Source organism: Sciurus vulgaris (assembly GCF_902686455.1).
Source record: "Sciurus vulgaris genome assembly, chromosome: 7".
NCBI lineage: Eukaryota > Metazoa > Chordata > Mammalia > Rodentia > Sciuridae > Sciurus > Sciurus vulgaris.
In genome coordinates, this window is record NC_136467.1 from 15,801,085 (window position 1) to 15,820,247 (window position 19,163).

Here is a 19,163-nt window from a genome sequence, read left to right on the forward strand (position 1 = left end):
TTAGTGCAGCCACTCTGAAAAGCGGTGTGGAGATTCCTTAGAAAACTTGGAATGGAACCACCATTTGACCCAGCTATCCCACTCGTTGGCCTATACCCAAAAGGCTTAAAATCAGCATAACACAGTGATGCAGTCACATCAATATTCATCAATTCACAATAGCTAGTTTGTGGAACCAACCTTGATGCCCTTCAATTAGTGAATGAATAAAGAAATTGTGGTGTGTTACTTAGCCATAAAGAAGAATAAAATTATGGAACTTGCAGGTAAATGGATGCAGTTGGAGAATATCATGCTAAGGAGATAAGCCAATCCCAAAAAACCGAAGGCCAAATGATCTCTCTGATAAGTGGCTGATGATACATAAAGGGAATTGAGGGGGTGGGAGGGAGGCAAGAATGGAGGAAGGATGTATTGTATAGAGGAAAAAGAGGGATGGGGAGGTGGTGGGGGAAAGGAAAAATAACAGCATGAGACACACATCATTACCCTACGTACATGTATGATTACACAAATGGTATGACTCTACTTCGTGTACTACCAGAGAAACAACAGCAGTACCCCACTTGTGTAAAATGAATCAAAATTAAAAAAATATTTTTTAAGTTGTAGATGGACACAATTTATTTATTTACTTACTTATTTGTTTATATGTAGTACTGGGAATTGAACCCAGTGCCTCACATGTGCTAAGCAAGCACTCTACCACTGAACTACAACCCTAGCCCCTGCTTTTGATCTGACCAAAAGTAAAAATAGGGAGGAGATGTTTACATTAAATTTATTTCCTATTTTTTAGATTATGAATAAAATATTTCTGTTCTAAGTTGATCTCAAACATCCATTAAAGGATTAGATACTAGAGGAAGTTTGCACTTTTAAAGAACATGTCATTTGCTGTGTTGGGAGGCTGGTTCTTCTTTTCTAGAATACTACATGACACACACTTTCTAGAACTCTTGCTCTGCTGTGGATGCACATAGATTTCAAATTCCTATTCACAGTGCTTTTTTCAGTGCAACTGAAAGAAGACCATTTCATTTTGGTTTGTCAAAGGTCTCTGGTAGTAAAGGGAACTTATACCACGACCGTTCAAAAAGAACAATTGATCTGTTTGTGTTACATCCACACTTGAGAGAAATCATGTTTAATTCCATTTCTACTTACAATCTGGCATGCTGGACAGTTACACATATTCACATCGGCAAAGGGACAGCCTAGGGCAATGAGCCACTGGGACTGGACTGACATCAGATGTGGTCCCAGTCAGTCCTGCTAGCATCCTCTAGCAGGCGGCTGGAGGCCAGGCCTTGCAGGTTTGTCTCCAAGTTAGGAATCTGATAACATCATCATCGGGGCTTTCGTTTCAGAAGATCGATTCTGTGCTCCCAGCTCAGGCAGGGCTGTGTCTAGGTTTTGTTTCCAAAATGGACAAGCCCCAAACGGAGTAAATCACAGCCATTCCATAAGAAAAATTGCTGCAGGAGTCTTCCTCAATAAACTGAGAACACATGCTCCTGAGTCTTCCTTAAATCCTCTGATCCTAAACTCAATGAAAAAACCAGCAACTCACCCGCCAAGATCACCAAAGCCTTGGGCAAAGGGAAGTGAATCCATGCACGAGATGCTTTTGAAGACAGCAGTGTTCAAGGGTGTGTTCATTCAAGGCAAACAAACTTGCCTTAGGTGTTATTTCCGAAAAAGCAACAGACTAGATTGGACGCTCCACACCTGAGAACCCAGGAGCCAGGATGCCCTGTCCTTCCTGCCAGGTGGATGGCTCCTCTCGGGGATGGGCCAGAGCCAACATCGCCCCTCAAGTTCAGCTATGGAGACCTTAGGAGTCCTGGGTTGTAAAGTAACTTGGGGGTCCAAGTGCAGCAAGCCTGAAAGTCTGAGAAGAAAACTGAACCACAGGCAACCAGGGGCTGCAGCAGAGTGCATGGAAAAAGACTGTGTCCATATTGAACATGTACAGACTTTTGGGGATCATTATTCTCCAAATAATAAACAACTGTTGACATAGCTTTTACACTATATTACATTCTAAGTGGTCCAGAGATGATTTAAAGTATATTGGAGGATGTTTATAGGTTATAGGCAAAGGCTATGCTGTTTCCTAGAAGGAACTTGAACATTAGAAGATTTTGATGGCCCAGGGGGTCCTAGGACGAATCCCCCACAGATGCAGAAGGACTCCTGTAACTGAATTCACCTCCAGGGATTTTTCAAAGAAGATAATTGGACAAATGCACAAATATGCATGACCAATGCTATGCATCTCAGCACATTTATAATGGTCGAAAATGGAAACAATTTAAATGTCCATCAGTACAGTAGTAGACTATGGAACGTCTCCATCACATTTTCAAGTCATCGTCCACCTCTAAGCCCTTGAAGAATTAGCAACACGCTGCACTATGAACAGTAAGCAACTCCAGCGCTTCTCCCGGGAGCTAGAGGCACTAAGATGTGCAAAATGGAATCCACGTCATCCCAGGCGTTTTTACTCTCCCCCGCATGTGACTAAGAATCTCAGACGTGAGCACTGGAATATTTGCTATGCAGTCAAGAAAACAGTCACGATTCCACATCTGCTCCCATGGGGCCAGGTGCACAGTGCACGGGTGCATAAGAAGTGGCTGGGAGAACAGCACAGGTGGGGCCGCTTCTGTTATGGGGACAAGTCTATTCACACCACAATGGGCCCCAAGGTGGGCATGGCACTTCCTCTGGGTGGAAAAATCTGGGATGTTTTACTTTGTTTATTTTCTGTTTTTCTGGAATATTTCTACAAAGGCACTGCATCACTTTTATAACCAGAAAAAGATAAGGAAATAAAAGTACTTACATTGATAATTATGTAAAAACAACGTTAACCGAGTCAAGTCCAGTTATAAGAAGTGTCTCTGCCTTACAAATGGGTTTTGTACCCCTCAAGTCTTGGCCTATATGTCATAGGTGATAGTCGAGGCAATGAACTTTCAGGACAACAAAAGAATTCCAGGGTCTCTTGATGGTCCCTCAGGTCACAGTAAGTAAACTGTCCAAATCCCTTGTTTTCTATCATCTTTTCAACTAGTGAATGGGTTTCCTCTTTTTAAGGGGAAAAACAGCAAACACTCCTTTTCCCAAACACTGCAAATGTCTTTCATCAAATGTTCAAAACAACTGAAAATGGCCCAATGTTAGGTTTTAAGACACAAGAAAGGAGAGTAAGTTTTTGTAACATAAACACACGAAAAAGAAACATCAAGAATATTGATAAGAAAATTTAAGTTTCACACAATTATCTGTATCTCCTCCGTTAAGTATTATTATTGAGAAGAATACAAACACCAAAATCAAAAACCCTGCCCAGTTCAAAATAAGGTACTTTCAACTCTTATTTTGATTTCTACCATGTAAAACTAAATAAAAAGTCCAGGGGGTTGACCATGACACAATGTTAGTCATAAAAAATTAAGTACTAGATTAGTAACTTGCTACACCTTTATAGTTTGTGGCAGAGATAATTTGCTCTTTACTGGAAAAAAAAAAAAAAAAGAGAAAGAAAAAAATTTACCTCATGTCAATGAAGGAATACTAAGTCCAATGGATAAAATAAGGTTAAATTTGAGATAGGGTTCATCCGAGGGGTATGAGGACAGAGATAGGAAGGGAAGAGAATTTGACAAACATGGCTTCTCAGTGGATTTTTAAGCACAGTCTTACCCAGCAACTAAGACGTATTTTCCATCTGCTTGATCCCTCAACCTTTCCAGCAGGGACAAACGTACTTTGGCTTTGCTTTTGCCATAGATCTCAATTTCATCTGCAAGCAATCCTATCTCCTTGGCAAGGACATCCACAGCTTTTGGAGTCTGTCCTCTTGAAATCTCAATATCACTGGGGGAAAGAAACACAAAAGAGGGAAAGTCTTCTCAGCTTAGGTGGTCGCGTGAGAGTGAAAGCCAGCCACACACCGAGCCAACGAGGAAATCACTGCAACTGCCTGTCCTTTCTCCCGGGCACAGCTGCTAGCAATTACCGTTCAGGAGAAAGCGGTGCACTTTTTAGACACGACTCTGAACGACTCGTGAAGATCCTAGGATTGTGTAGAGACACAAGGATAACTCCTACGAGGAAGAGGAGAACTTAATATTACAAGCAGTGCAAGCGCCTCCTGAAAGGGAAAATCCACGAGAGCAAAAAGCTGTACGTGGGACCCGCAAAGAGAAGGGCCACCACCTAAAGCTCTCCTGCTGGCTAGCTAGGCCTGTCTCTTGGCTATTTGAAAATGTGGAAATGCTACTTTGTTTTATCTCCGTCCACACTTTTCCTCTCTCTTTCCTATTTCCAGTCCAACAATCATATTTCAAAATATTTTAGTAATTACATAACTGTCTGTCAGTGCCAGAAGCTCAGTTTCAAACTGAGGAAATTTTAGGAGCTCTGCAGAGTGGCTGGGCGCCTAACTTGACTGTTCTACTGAAAGCTGAGCACTGTCTACACCAGCACATGTACCATCAGGAGGGCCTGCTGGGGCTCAGGTGCACCTCTCACTGGGGACCAGGCTGTCCATCCCTCTGACTGACCACCTGAGAGTTAGGCACACTATTCCCTCATAGCAAGGCTAATCCAGAACCTCGGGCACAAGAGAGCTGATTTCAAGGAACTGCTCAGGGTCACACAAGAGAGGACAAACATCCCTGATTCACCCTGAAGCACTTACTGGGGGCATAGCAGTCTCTCTACAGTGGGCAGCAGACCACCCCTCCATGGCAGGCAGCCCGTCCGCTCTGATTTGTTCCCAGTGCTGACAATCTATTCAGCCCTCATACCAACCACCAAGGTAGTCTGACCACTGTGCAGGAGAGAAGAGTAAACTTGACTCCATCCCACCTGCTCCAAAGGGCACCAGAGAAGCCAGGAGAGGGGAGATGCCTCAGGCCTGGGGTGGCTGGGCTCTGGGCTTCCTGCCAGGCAAGCCCCTCCCAGGCCCCACAGTCCTTTCTAGTCCACCTTTCATTGACCTTTACTTTCTAGAATCCTACTTCATTTTCCCTTCCTGGGTATCCCTTTCTTCCTGCCTTTCTCCTCTCTCCATTTCCTATATTAAACAGCTTACTTGTGGAAAATCTCCATGGTTTTCCATGCTGTCACTAGCTAGAGTCACAGTGACATAATTTTTATTAAGTGACTTATAAACTACTGCCTGCCTTTCTTTCCCCAGTGGCTCTAGAATCAAATTCAGTCAGATGACTAAAGGACTTTTTTCCCCCGCCCCAAGGAGAATTGACTCTGAAAAACTTTGGTACGCACAATTTGGTTGAACTGTCTTAATCATTTTTAGCTCTCTGTAAGTCTGATTTATTGATTTACTTGTAAAAACCAAGGTTCTATAATACCAATAGCTTCAAAAATAAGATAGTTCATGAAACACATTGCAAAATTACAGGGATGATGTTATGAAGAATAACATTCCTCATTGGAATTACATATTAATGAACATAGAGCATAGGAGAGATGTTTAGTCTATCCTGGGGTGAAAGAGCTGGAAAGTTCCACCAGCCTGGTGGGCATGATCCAGCCATAGCGCTGCACTGATTGTCAAGGGAAGAGAGGCCAATTCTAAAAAGTAACTGGTTACTGAGACCCTCACTGCAGGATCTGTCTACTTGGCACTCTGTGCAACCCCACCCTGCTGGGTGGGATCACTTGGGGATGTGGTGGCGAATGCACACACTACATAGGGTACATAGGGTGTAAGGACAGAATCACTGTGGTGGGGCAGATAGAGATGACTCATCTCGAGGCCAGAAGATGCCCATCTCTGGTTCAGATACCACATCTGACTAATTATTCTAAATCACATACTGAGATTAAGTCCTGAAGTCTGTATTTCTAAGTTTATGCCAAGAGAATTATGTAGCTTAGATCTTATTAACTACAACTCTGGCCTCTAAGACCCAGCTGCCCCACGTGGTAGGCATTTCTAGCCCTGAAAAGCATATTTTAAATACCGCATGACTGTGTTTTGTCTAATTTAAAAAACACTGTTTTGTGGACCACTAAGAAGAGAAAACATATCACTGAAGTGAAAGGAAATAATAAAGCCTCTTAGAACTGAAAGAATACAGTCAACACGTTTGTTGTGATTTCATTTTGGAGGATTTATAGTAGAGAAAACAGTGAAGTGATTTGATGATAAGAAAAAATTATCTACCATCAAAACCAAAATACCAGGAGTCATGCCCCAGCCAGGGGTGAACGGGAGACCTGCGTCACTCTGGAGCGCTGACGTGGGTGCAAGCAGGACTCTGGTGTTACCTTGGAACAGGGGAGAGCGGCTGCAGCTTCAAGCAGTGGAGCCTCCACCTCCGGTGCTGCTGCTCGCGAAGCCACCTCCTTCCACTGCTGACCATGTTCTTCCGGAGAGAGCAAGGAAAACGCACGTTACACAAGTAAAGCAACAACACGGGCACTTACGCTAGGAAATGTTGTTCGGGGGTGTTATGAAACAGAAAGGATCCTAAAGTCACACCACAATCCAAGAGAACATTAGCAATCATTTTATTTACACATAATTAGGCTGGTGGGCTTAGTTTAAAAAGGAAAATGTGAGATCTCTGCACTGTTAAAATAGAGAAGGCGTTCACAAAAGATATCAAGTATATAGATATAATTACACGGAACAGATTCTTCATCTTGATTAGAAAAAACAAATGAGGAAAATGTAAGGTTGCGGGACTGATCGGCTTTGCATGCTCAGATTCCAAAATGTGCAATGACATTTCAAAGGTCGTCCTTATGTAGCTGGTAGGAACAACAAGGAAACTGAGTTGTCAGATAATGATTAATATAAGTGCATGGGTATGTGTGTGTGCATGTCAAATAAAAATAAAATGAATAGAAATAAGATGTGGCTTTAGTGGAAATGTAACATAATTCTAACAGAAACGTAAAAGTTTTAATTGTGCTTTACCTGGGAGGTAAGAAAGACATGCACTAAAACTTGCTTCTGCTTTATTCTCTGCAGCAGTGACTAGAGCCTCAGGCTTCTCTATTGCTCCTTAGCGCCACTGCCAGCAGACACCTTTGCTGCAGGCTCCTGTGTCATTGGAACACTCAGCTCACACAGCGAAGAGCTGGGGATCCTGGGCTTTAGGTCACATAGACCATAATGTCTCAAAAACATATCAACAGATTTTTTTCATATCCTATCTTTAGGAGGGAAGCACAATTCTCGTGTCCTTGACTGTGGACTAGACTGGGTGACTCGCTTCTAACAGGAGAAGAGGACATGGTAGTGTGTGAGTGCAGAAACCCCATCATGGAACACACCATCGCCTCCTCCCTGCTCTCTCCTTTGGACTGTGCGTTCTCGGGAAAGTTAGCTGCCCCACTGTGAGCAGCACTATGGAAAGGTCCATGAGACAAGGAGCAAAGGCATCCTGCCCACTGCCAAGGAAGAATTAAACATCACATGCCAACAGCCACGCGAGGGCTTCGTCCTGGAAGCAGATCCTCTAGCCCCAGGCAAGCCTTTAATGACTGCAGCCCCAACCGACATCTTGATTACAACTGCCTCAGAGATCCTGAGCCAGAGCCACCTGTTCCCCTGCTCCCCAATCTGATCCACCAGAACTCTGACAATTAATGCTCGTTATTTTAAGTTGCTATGTTTGGGGATTATGTATTATACAGTAATCGATGACTAAAACACAGACCCAATTTGGGTCCCTGTCCCAAACATGTTATGTGATCATTAAGTGAGTCACTGAATTTTCATAAGTCTCCATTTCCTCATTTGTCAACCGGGCTTAACACTAGGAACGTAAAGCGTTTTAATGCTGTAACTGGTAAATAGAAAACACTTGCAAAATGTTATCAACTATTAAATAGACGTCCACATTCAAATGCTTAAATATTGGCGTCAACCAAACCTGAATCCGCAGAGCTGCAGCGAGCAGACCCACATCATCTTCTGCAATGAGACCATTAAAATGTACCTCTGGAGAACTACATCTAAGCTTCCCTGTAAAAAAATTAAGGGAAAAAAAAAAAAAGATTTTCAACATATTGTCATTTACAACCAAGTGTTCCTTGTAAAAATCTAGCGCACTGAATAATGGTCTCATTTTGCAAGGAAGTCATGAGGTCAGGGCACAGCTGCAGGTGGGTCACCTCTGGCACAGCCTTGAGGATCTTGGTTGGGCCCTAATGTATTTTACATTAGAGAAATGTCCCCCTAAGCTATTAACCTGGATGAATGGAGGTGTGATTTAACAAAGCACCTGAGGCCTTGCGGGATCATATCTCACACTGAACCAGAGAGAGCCATCCAGGCACACAATCTTTTCAAGCAACCTCAGGTATCATATTGTGATGATTTTTCTTAACAGAGCATTACTAGAGATATAAAGGCAGTCGTGACTCAAGACAATTCACAGCAAACATTTGCAACACTCAGTGCAGAGGCAGAGTAGCCTACAGATTAGGGTTTTCAATGTGGAAAGGCACTGGTAAGAATCCTACTTTTCCCTTTTAGTTATCACTTGAAAAATTTATGAAAAATAAGCACATGTGCAAAATGCTTCAGCCTACATCCTTCCTTAGAGGAAAGAAATGTTTCTAACAGTAACTTTTCTGAATTAAGAAACTATTGTCTTCTTTCTTTGGACTACTCTACTCTTAAATTATCCACTTTGCTGACAGTCCAGTGGAAGAAAGCACACAAAACACTTACGAGTACGTGTTTTGTGATGTTCTATTGTCAGATGTATTAAGGGTGTTGGAAAATCATATCCCTCAGGTATTGTTTAAAGATTAGCAGCACTTCAGTTTTATAAATCATATCCAGGCAAAAGGCAAGAATCAGAGAGAGAGAGATTTGTTTTGTTTTGTTTTAACCACTAGAGATCTGATCTTAAAATCTTGTCCATCTACTACGGGAAAGAAATATGCTTTTCTCATTCTTCTGTCTTTAAGTGCTGGGGAAATAAGACAAAGCTCCATTCCAAGAGCTGGTATCAACTTATAAATGCTTGTTCCCAGAATGTAATCACAAATACTCATGTGGAGAGACGAATATTTCATCCACATGGTTACACAGTAAGAAATTCATCCTATAATTTCAGTCACTTGCATGACATGGAGCTTATTAGCAAAAGTGAGAATATGCTACTTTGAAAGTTGAATGATTGCGGCTATAGCAAAACCATCTCACGAATGATTCCAACAAATAGGATGAACTGTGTGAGGAACAGCTCTGCCAAACAGGACCAGGTCTTATAAGGTCTCCGGCCCAAGATGGCGGGTGGCGCACACATCGCTCACTCTTTCCTCCTCCCAGCCCAAAGTGCATCTGGAGTGACTAAAAGGAAACACATCCAGAATAGTAAAAAGGGTGTCACGAATAGACCAGAAATTACAAGAAATTTTTGAAAGTAGCAACTTTCATCAGACAGCTGAGAAACCAGCACCTGTAACCCCAACATGAATGGAAGCCCATGACTACAACTATGCAAAACTTTCTCCTCCTCATGGGCCCTGGATAAGTTCAAAGCTCAGACACAACAAATATTAGAAGAAGATGGACGAAGCAGACATCTTTGGGACACCAGAGGATGTCCACCAGCTACAAGCTGACTTGCCTCATAAATAGCACTGCCTTCTGGTTTTCTTGCACAGTAGATGAAGGTCTGCTACCTGCTGAGTTAATGGCTGGCTTATTAAAAACCACGTAATGAAAAATAACAGTGACTTAAAAATAAAATCCCAAACTGAGAGTCTTAATTATATACACATACACATTTTAAACGTTACAGGAATCTTGTAGGACTCTGTTTTTTTCTTTCTGAAGAAGCAGTTATCTGAATTTCAGTAATCATTTCAGTATCATACTTTCTTTTCCTTTTCTTACATTCAAATAAAATTAAATTTATATTGTTAATTTTTTACGAAAAAAATGTAAAATGGTTATCTTGGGGTAATGGGATCAAAAGTTATTTTTATGTTCTTTTGCATACTAATCTGTATTTTCTCAATTTCCTACTATAAATACTGCCTTTGTGGAAGGAATCGATGCAATCATGAAACTGAATTTAAAATTCTAAATCCAATAAATTAGAAGCAATTAAGAGTGGCAACTCCATAGTCAGGAATACATTCTCAGGGAACTTCAAGGCTAAAAAGCCTTTGAGAAAGGAAATCATTATTTCAGCCCCCTGCCTGTGTAAAGACAGGACCCCACCTGGAAGCCGTCCACAGTCTGGGCCTGAGAGGCACCCAGGGACCAGAGTGCAATAGGGGTCCCTTCCCAAACCATGGATGGGTCTCTCCACTTCCCATTAAATGCTGTCCTTTAATTCATGGTTCCTCCAGGAAAAGTCAATGAATCACTTTGAAAGACAGCCTTTCATTTATATATTTTTTTCATGATAAGCAAACTTTCTGCAATGCAAACACTTAAGGCTCAGTGTTATGCTGTCCCTAGAAGTCAGAACAGTTCCTTCCTTGACATGAGCTGTTTGGAGACCACCCTAGGGAGTCTGGCAGAATAAGTGAAAAGGCAAGGGGCTGGGCCAAATCTTTGGTTTTCCTGTCCTCTCTGCTATACTAAGGAGTTCAGCTCTGCCTAGGGCACCTTTATTATTGCAAAAGTGCTCTATGAACCCATAGACCAAACGCAAAGTCTTTTCCTACTTAGGATGGCAAGTTATTCTGAAACATGGATGCAAAGTTTTGAAATCAAGTAGAACTAAAAATTAGAAATTAGTATAGATAAAACTTTTTAGAAAACACTAATGATTAGGTTTTCTATTAAATATACTTATGTTGTAAAGTAAAAAGGTTAAGATGCAATAAATAAAATTAGTATAAATTATTTAGAATAATTTTGTGACAGTGCTTTCAAGAGATGTCCTCCTAGCTTATGCCACCTGACTCCCAGTATTGAATGGCAGCATATGCTTTTTAAAAAGTGTATATTGTAAGAAATGAAGAAAGGAACGTAATTAAAATATCAGTATCAACTTATATAGGCAGGTCTTTTGGAATGACTGAAACCAAACTGAGAAGAAATTAACACAGGGCTGCATATTCTAAAAGTCTCACATCTTTTAAAAGAGTAAAAAATTAAATGTATTTTATTTAGAACTAATTAACATTTGACATGGAAACTGGTAATAGATTGAAGAGGTAGATCCAAAACACCTAGTATTACAGATAACAGATACAATGGATTTTAGAATTAAAGTTCAAGTTATCCAAATGTGGAAATAAGAGGGGGGAGGTATGAAAAATGGTGGAATGAGACAGACATCCTTACCCTATGTACATGTATGATTACATGAATGGTATGAATCTACATCGTGCACAACCAAAGAAACAAAATGATGGACCCCATTTGTGTACAATGAATCAAAATGCAGTCTGTCAAAAATTTAAAAATAAATAAATAATTTTTAAAAAAAGTTAACCAAATGTATCAGGATCTTGACTAAATTATATGCATGCTAATTCCTGAAACTTCTTACATATTCGAAATCTCACTGGACTACTTTGGGTATGATTTTTGGAATACAACCACATAATTTCAGCTAAGCTGAAGTCTGAAAGCTATTTTGTACTGCACAGCAGGCAGCAGAGAAGTGGCAGGAGGGAGCAGAGGATGTGGACCAACATTTATTGGCAGCTAATATGAAAAGACTGTACAACCGAGGTATCATCTCTTTTATTTCTCCCAACTGTCTTGATTGCATTTCCTCCACAAGGAAATTGAGGATCAGAGAACTTAAGTGATTTCCTCAAAGTCACACAGTTATAAGCGCAAAGTAATTCATTTTTTTTTTTTTTTTAAACAACTGTGTGTGTGGGGGGGGGGCTGTGATAGGGATTGAACCCAGGATCTGGGCATGCTAGGCAAGCACTCTACCTACTGAGCTACAACCCCAGAACTTTATCTTTGTTATTATTATTATTAATTATTGACAGGTCTTGCTAAGTCACCCAGGTTGGCTTCAAACTTGCCATCCTCCAGCCTCAGCCCTGCAAGGAGCTGGGATTACAGGTGTGACACCAAGTCCAGGCACCAATACTCTTTCTTTTGAGTCTGAAAGCCCTAACTCTCCACGCTCTTTCCTCTCTCCCTTCACTCACAGGAAGGCCCAAGGTCCTCCAGAATACTGGCGTCCATTACCACGAGCCCTGGGATGCAGCCCAGGCTCCTTGCCTAACTCCACACTAGGAACAGCTATGTTAGCTTAAAATGACGGGTGGCTGTTTTGACACCATTCTCTGGGCCTGAGACATAAGACCAGCTTCCTTGTTCCTAATGGTAGGTACATTAGTCAGTAAGGCCTCATACTGGAAGTACTAAATGGCCATGCTTAGGGTGAGTTCTGTTCTTTATCAAGCAAGCCATTATAAGATCACAGTACATTTCTTCCATTCAAAATAATTTCTAGTAAAAAAGCAAATGTGATTATTCTTATAGCTAGAAAACAGATCACTGTCACGTCCCTATTTTAAAATCTACACGCTGGACTCTTGTGAGAGCAGAATGAACAGGCCCAACGTGTCAGGTGTAATTGTTTTCTGAGCACTACTTCTGGGACATCAGCCATCAGGAAAATCTCTCCAAGGATTAGATATTCAATAACGTGCCTCTGCAGAATTACCTCACCATAAATCACCTGGTCCTGTCTATTTTACATGGGGGAAGAGGAGGAGGAGGGACCCTGTACCCTTACGACGAGATGAAAATCTCATCGCGACACGTGGCCTTCACTCCGCCACAAGAGTATTAAAGTTCTTCTGGTCTTAAGTTTAAACAAAAACACTTCTCTTTTTTAATAATGTTTCACAGAGCCTACTCATTGTTTAAAGTGGCAAGAGAATGACAGGAGGGGAAAGAAACCTGCCTCTAACTTACTCATAGGTTCAATTTTCATAGTAATCAAAGTCACGAAGAAGAAACTGACTATGAAGAAATGCAGCACTATCAGGAGCGGTGCTTGGAAGACATCCGTCCATTTAATCAGCGTGGGACTTTTCTTCTTGTCTCCACTGCTGCCCTGTTAGTCCTGGGTTAAAGTGGGGACAAGTTCAGGGAAACTTCTCGAAATGTCTCACTTAAAACTATGACCAGACTACAACTCTGAGTCCATGTTTATTTGCTCATTCAAAAGTCAACATTGACTGACAGCTTACTTTGTGTCAGATACTGTTTTAGGCCCTGGGCATTCGAAAATCAACAAGAAAACCCCTCCCACAGGATCAGATAAAATTTAAACTCAATGAACTACTTAAACAATCATTAAATCAAAATGGAATGCTTTGGTCTTTTATGTCCTTATCCCCCACTGTTGTGATATTGAAACCTACTGTTTTTTAGGAACACCGTTTTCAAAGAGTCCTAAAAAGAAAAGTGATTAAAATTAAGGCAGTTTCACTAAGTAAAATATATGTCATTTTCATATAACAGAGCTGAAAGGGATCCCAGAAGTAGCAAAGTAGATTCTCCTATCTCCAGCCAAGATTGTGCCACAACTATTCTAAATATAAATGTTAATAAAATAATAGCATCTCAGAAACATACTTTTTTGGAGGGAAGGGATTGAACCCAAGGGCACTGTACCACTGATCTATAACCCCAGCCTTTTTAATTTCATTTTTTAAAAATACAAGTTCTCGCTAAGTTGCTGAGGATGGTCTTGAACTTGCTCCTCCTGCCTCAGCCTCCTGAATAGCTGGGATTACAGGAAGGTGCCACCATGTTCACTACATGAGCAAGGTTACCATTTCCCCCAACAGTCTTTTGGTCCTAGTCAGCAGCTCCCCACCAATGCTGAGACCTTTACCTGACAGGAAGTCATGGAAGCAGTTGAGAACAGTGGTTCCTGGTTGGATCCAAGAGAGCGGAATCTCTTCCGGCTTAGGTGAGCCTAAGATCACAATGTCAGCCTCATGAAGCTAAAAGTAAAAAGAGACACGTTTTCACTGTAGTACAAAGACACGACTAACTGCTGGTGTCAGCTGACCTCAACGTAAGGACAACAGTCACAGATCCGGAGTTCTGTTCCAAACTCAACGTGGAAGCCCTCGACTAATTCCTTCAAGCATGTAGTGCAAAGAGAACAAGTCCAACATGTCCTATGGAGGAGCAAAAATGAGACTGCGAAGATGCCTTCATGATGGTCACGGGGCATACACACTGTGAGCATTATCGTTTGCACCTTTTCCCTACTGACCACAGGATTGAGCAAAAGGATGGGCCTTTACTGATGCCCGCAGGAGACAGAAAGGAGGGTGGATGGGGTGGCATCCCAGGAAAACGGGCTGTGGTGGTGAAGTCTGACCAGCACAGTGCTCGCCTGGACTGCGACAGCATCAAGATGCGTCCCTGATGGACTTCTATGACGTCCCCGGAAGGACAGGAGCCAGGAAAAAATCTCACTTTCCTTGAGGCCCGAATTGGTCTCTTGTCCAACTACTTTTTTTTTTTTTGTCTGAAAAAGAGGCAAGAATGCCAGCACAACCACAAAATGCATTGGCACTGCAGGAAACGCCTGGCAGGAGGGCTGCTTCTCAGAGGCAGCTAAGGGGCTGGTCCTGACTTTACAAGGACCTCTTGTCAGGGAACCACAGTGACTGATTTTAGACTGGGTGCACATGCGCAGGGAAGGACGAACGAGGAATAATCTTAGAACTGTGGAGGGGAACAGCTAATCTTGCACAGGCCAGTCGGGCGCTGAGTACTATCTCACCAAGTACCTGGCACGGGAGGCTGGCTTTACTTCCTATGCTTATTTAGTAGGCATGGAAACGGAGGCTCACGGAGCTGACGTGCCTATGGGTCTGTACTGTTTCTCCCAGTGCATCCAGTCTTGGAGATACTCTACAAGGGAGAGAGAGAAGAAAGCTGCCTGCCTTCTACTCTCCAATGCTGATGGCCGGTGCCCCACTGGCTCTTTTTTACTGATGTCGCTGCCATGTAACTGTGTCTCTGGAATGAGACAGTCAGAGGATCAGAAGACAAAACCCTAAAACATGACAACCACCACTACCCTCAAATACCCACAATGCAAATGTACTGTGTGCTCATTCACTCTCAGCTGGGTTAGCTGGTCCCTGAAGGTCTAGGGAAACAGGCTAGCTCCTCTGCCTGAGAATTTTGGAAACTGAGCCACAGAAGGCATCAAGTGATGTCTTCCTTCCTCCCTCCCCGCACCCTTCATTTTTACTTTTATGGTCTGAGCGATTGAGCCCAGGGCCTCACACAGGCTAGGTGAGCACTCTGTCACTGAGCTACATCCCCAGCCCTAACCGATGTCTTTTTGGAATCTTGGATCAAGAGATGGTAAGAAGGGGATGTAGATCCACACGTCCTACCAGATTTATGAACAAGGAACTCAAGATCAAGGCAAGCTTCACATTCCCCTGATACAGAAGAGCAGGAGAACAATTTAAATGCATGTCTTTTCATAAGGCCAACAAAGCCAACATTTTTTATTGGTACATTATAATTACATATAATAGTGGGTAAAGTCTCCTTTTAAAAGGTAACATCTGGAAAACATCCTGTCAGTTTGATCATACAAACAGGGAAAAGCACCACTGCTTTTTAGCACGTTAGTTAATTACAGCACCAGAATCCAAAGAACACACTGAAATAGTGTCGAACTGAATCTATGGATTAATCACTGTCATAAGAAAAGAGAAAATCTTTCCAAAACATTCTTTTTCTAAGCCACTGGGTCATAACACAGCTAAACTGCACTGAGTTTGCAGCTAATCTTCCCAGGGTTCTGGTCCATTCAACTTGCATGCCATCTCTACAGATAGATATGAAAAGCACCTAGACTATATTATATTTAGGGGGGAAAAAGTCCTGGTGGGAGAGAATTTTAAACATCTGTTTTCAAAAATGTATTTCTTCATTTACATACATGACTGTCAAGTTCAACCATAGTAATCCTCAAAAGAAATAAGGATGTTTAAAGCTTGCTGCAGATCAGCAGATGAGAAACTCCACTTTGCTAGATTTCCCTGCACGATAGCTGCAAAACCAGAACGTGTTAAGGCTTCTATAAAAACGAAGCACATATGAACAATGCTGAAATGTTCATTTTGGAAAATGCCAAGGATTGCAGGTTCACATGAGTCCCTTAAGAACACTTAGGTTTTGACATGAGGTGGCTTAGATACAACCTGTTCTTTTCATTACCTATAAATCTCGGGAATCTCATTCCGACCTCTTAACTCCATACCCACACACAACTCCAAAGTGGGCTGCGCTAATAAGCAAAGGGGAACAGTTGATTCCACAGAGAGATTATAAAAAAGCCCCTCCCTTAGCAATGATCACATCATAGATGCTAATTCTTTCTGGAAAGGAAGAGTGAGAGATGCTTACATCAATAAATAACCCACCAAGAAGAGGGAAGGTTTTAATGAGCTCAAATTCAAGGGGAATTATCATCTCACTGGCTGTTCCTGCTTTCCTCTTCCCACATGGGAAAGGCCCTGGCCAAAGCCTGGCTTGAAACTTAACCTCATAACAAAATATTGCTTTCTTTGCAGAGACAGGAGTAGGGTAGCTTAAAGTGAACCACCCACTCCCCAGGCAGAGGCCCAAATGTTAAAACAATACTGAGACACAGATATGCGAACACTAATGGGGAGCGTGTAGGGGTGCCATAGTGATTAGATAATGTGCAAACTGTTCTTCCTCAAGCCAGAGGAGCAGGCATCAGAGTATGAAAGGAGTAGAAAGAGGAAGGAAGAGGTGATTGGGAAGTTTTATGAATTACCCATTTTTTAATTTAGCAAATACAATGCACTTAAAAAGATTTTAATTAGAACAGGAGAGAAAGGGCCTGTGTGGGCATCTCAGGTATGAGATTTGTATATACCCAAAAGTTGGAACAGGTTTAAAAAAAAAAAAGATTGAAAGTTTTTTTGTTTTTTAAGAGAATTGTGGTTTCTATTACCTGGGACCCTGTGAAACCCATTTCTATATCCTTCAAGTGCTGTCGACACTGAATTTCTTCTTATTTTTCTCACACGATGCAGATAGTAAGCTTGACTGGTACTGAACATCTGGACAGATATTGGCAATCCTGATCAGCCCCTGTGCTGGCCAACCAGTTGTCACATACTAGGCAAGGGAGACACCGGCCACCCCTCATGGCCACCTTACTTCATGTTTCACTTTTGACATGCTGGGCCACGCTGGGGCTTATGGGAGCATGGTTAAGTGGCTTGAGTCATCACATTATGATCCAGGGAAGATTCTGTACAAGGCCTTGTACCAGGACACCGAGAAGTGTCCATAAAAATCCTATGTAACGTGGAGGTTTCTGGCCATCTTAGGGCCAAGTTCTTAAAAAGAATTCAACATCTTCTTTTAGAAAATGTCACTTTTCTTTTATAAAATGTCAGCATCCCCAAATTTGCGGACGCTTTCTTAATAACGGTGGCGGTCAGGCTGGGCTAGCCAGGTAAGTTTGGAGAAGGTTCCTCTGGAGGCTGGGTTGAGAACGGGCAGGAGAACTGAATCATCTGAGGAGGCTGGCAGGGAGCTGGGTGCACAGATCTGGAACTAAGAAGGCAGAGTGTGTGGGGAGCAGCTGGCAGGCATCTGCACACAGATGGAAGTTGAAGCAGAACGCCGGATGAGACTCCCCAGAGGGAGAGCCAGACTGGGAAGGACATGGAGTCCAAGTGCACCCTCAGGGAACACTGATCTCCAATGGTGACAGCAGAGTAAAGGGTGGAGGCCAGGACATTGCCCAAGAGTTGGGAGAGCAGGAAGGGGCTTCCGTGCAGGCTGAGGGGAGTGGTCACTGGGTTCACCGGACACCCGGTGGTCAAGGAGAATGAAAATAGAAGACACCCGTGTAGCTATTGGGAATCCATCCGTGACTTCTCCAGAGCCACTGTGCCCGGCACGTCCTTTCCCCTCGACAGCACGTTGCCCACACACAATTTTGCTCAGGCAGAACTTTTCACAAGCAGATTCCCTGCTTATTCATGACTGTTTGAATGTAGGCTGTCTAACATTTAATTTGAGATTTGTTGAACACCTACCATAAGATTACTACTCTGTGTCTATCTGTACTCGCATGTTCCTGAAATACTAAGCATGCTACCAAACAGAACCTGAGCGTAACTGTGTGACTCCTACAAAACAAGGTCAAGCCACTCAGATGGCTTCGTTCAGATGCTATCACACTCTGGCAAGATAAGAGGCTGACGATGCCGCGAAAGGTATTTCCCCCGTGTCCTGCCCACCCGGTGAGCTCATCTTGGGAGGACTCCTTTTGCCTTCCAGGAACGGAGTGTGATTCTGTGTTCCACTCTCATTTGTGATCAGTACAACAGATTATTGGCTTTTAAATGACAAGACTTCTCTTAGGGTTATTTCATAAATCCGAATGGACAGCTGGGAGTTATGATTTTGGCACACATCCACCGCATCTCCCCCCCCCAAGGGGCAATAAGTGACCTCCCTTTTCCTAAACGTTCCTCAGTTCAGCTCTGACTTCATCCTTCAACTGCCCAATGTGTGAGAAGAGAGTATCAGAGACACTCAGCTGGGTCCAAAATGCTAGAAGAGACAGTTAATCTCTCTTCAAGTGAGCTTGATGCTTCCAAAAGTTACGACAGATGATCAAGGATCAAATCTAGTGATGGATACACTCTGACCAATTCATCAAAAACAATCCCCTTCCTCACACGCTAGGAAAAAAATTTAAAAGTAGGGCAGAGAGAGAGAGAGAGAGTGCATGCAGTGATCTTCCTTCAAATGACAGGCTCAGAACCAGGGAGAATAAAAAAGGAGGAAACGTTCCGGTTACAGTTCCCAGAGCAACAATAAGTGAGTGGCACTTGGCAGAGGAGCGACGGGCCCGGGGCTGTGTGTTCGTGCTGCTAACCACACACTTGAATCCACTCATGGGGTTCACATTGACGCAAAGCAGGGTCACTGTGGGAAACGCAGCTTGGCTTCTCCTGACGTGTAAGCTTGCAATGCTGAACCCCACATTGCACATGCAGGTCTACGGATCAGACTTCCGCATCCCTCTTCCTTGGAGAACTCTCAGGGCCTTGGCTGCTCCCTTGAGAAGCGAGGAATCCAGGAGCATTGGGAAGAACAGTTCAGATGGCATCAA

The 19,163-nt window shown here is 42.7% G+C and overlaps 1 protein-coding gene across 3 annotated transcripts in view; it reads right to left on the reverse strand.

The window, feature by feature from the left end:
• Positions 1 to 19,163, reverse strand: part of MTHFD1L (methylenetetrahydrofolate dehydrogenase (NADP+ dependent) 1 like) — a 197,848-nt gene that overhangs the window by 150,174 nt on the left and 28,511 nt on the right. For all 3 annotated transcript variants that reach the window (XR_013764955.1, XM_079146632.1, XM_079146633.1), the window contains exons 8-11: positions 13,848 to 13,959; positions 7,929 to 8,020; positions 6,313 to 6,410; positions 3,715 to 3,888 (exon numbers count right to left, since the gene is read on the reverse strand). Coding sequence is in view for 2 of the 3 variants with exons in the window: in XM_079146632.1 (XP_079002758.1) it covers positions 3,715 to 3,888; positions 6,313 to 6,410; positions 7,929 to 8,020; positions 13,848 to 13,959 (476 nt within the window). In the remaining variant the exon portion in view is untranslated. The remainder of the gene's footprint in view (positions 1 to 3,714; positions 3,889 to 6,312; positions 6,411 to 7,928; positions 8,021 to 13,847; positions 13,960 to 19,163) is intronic.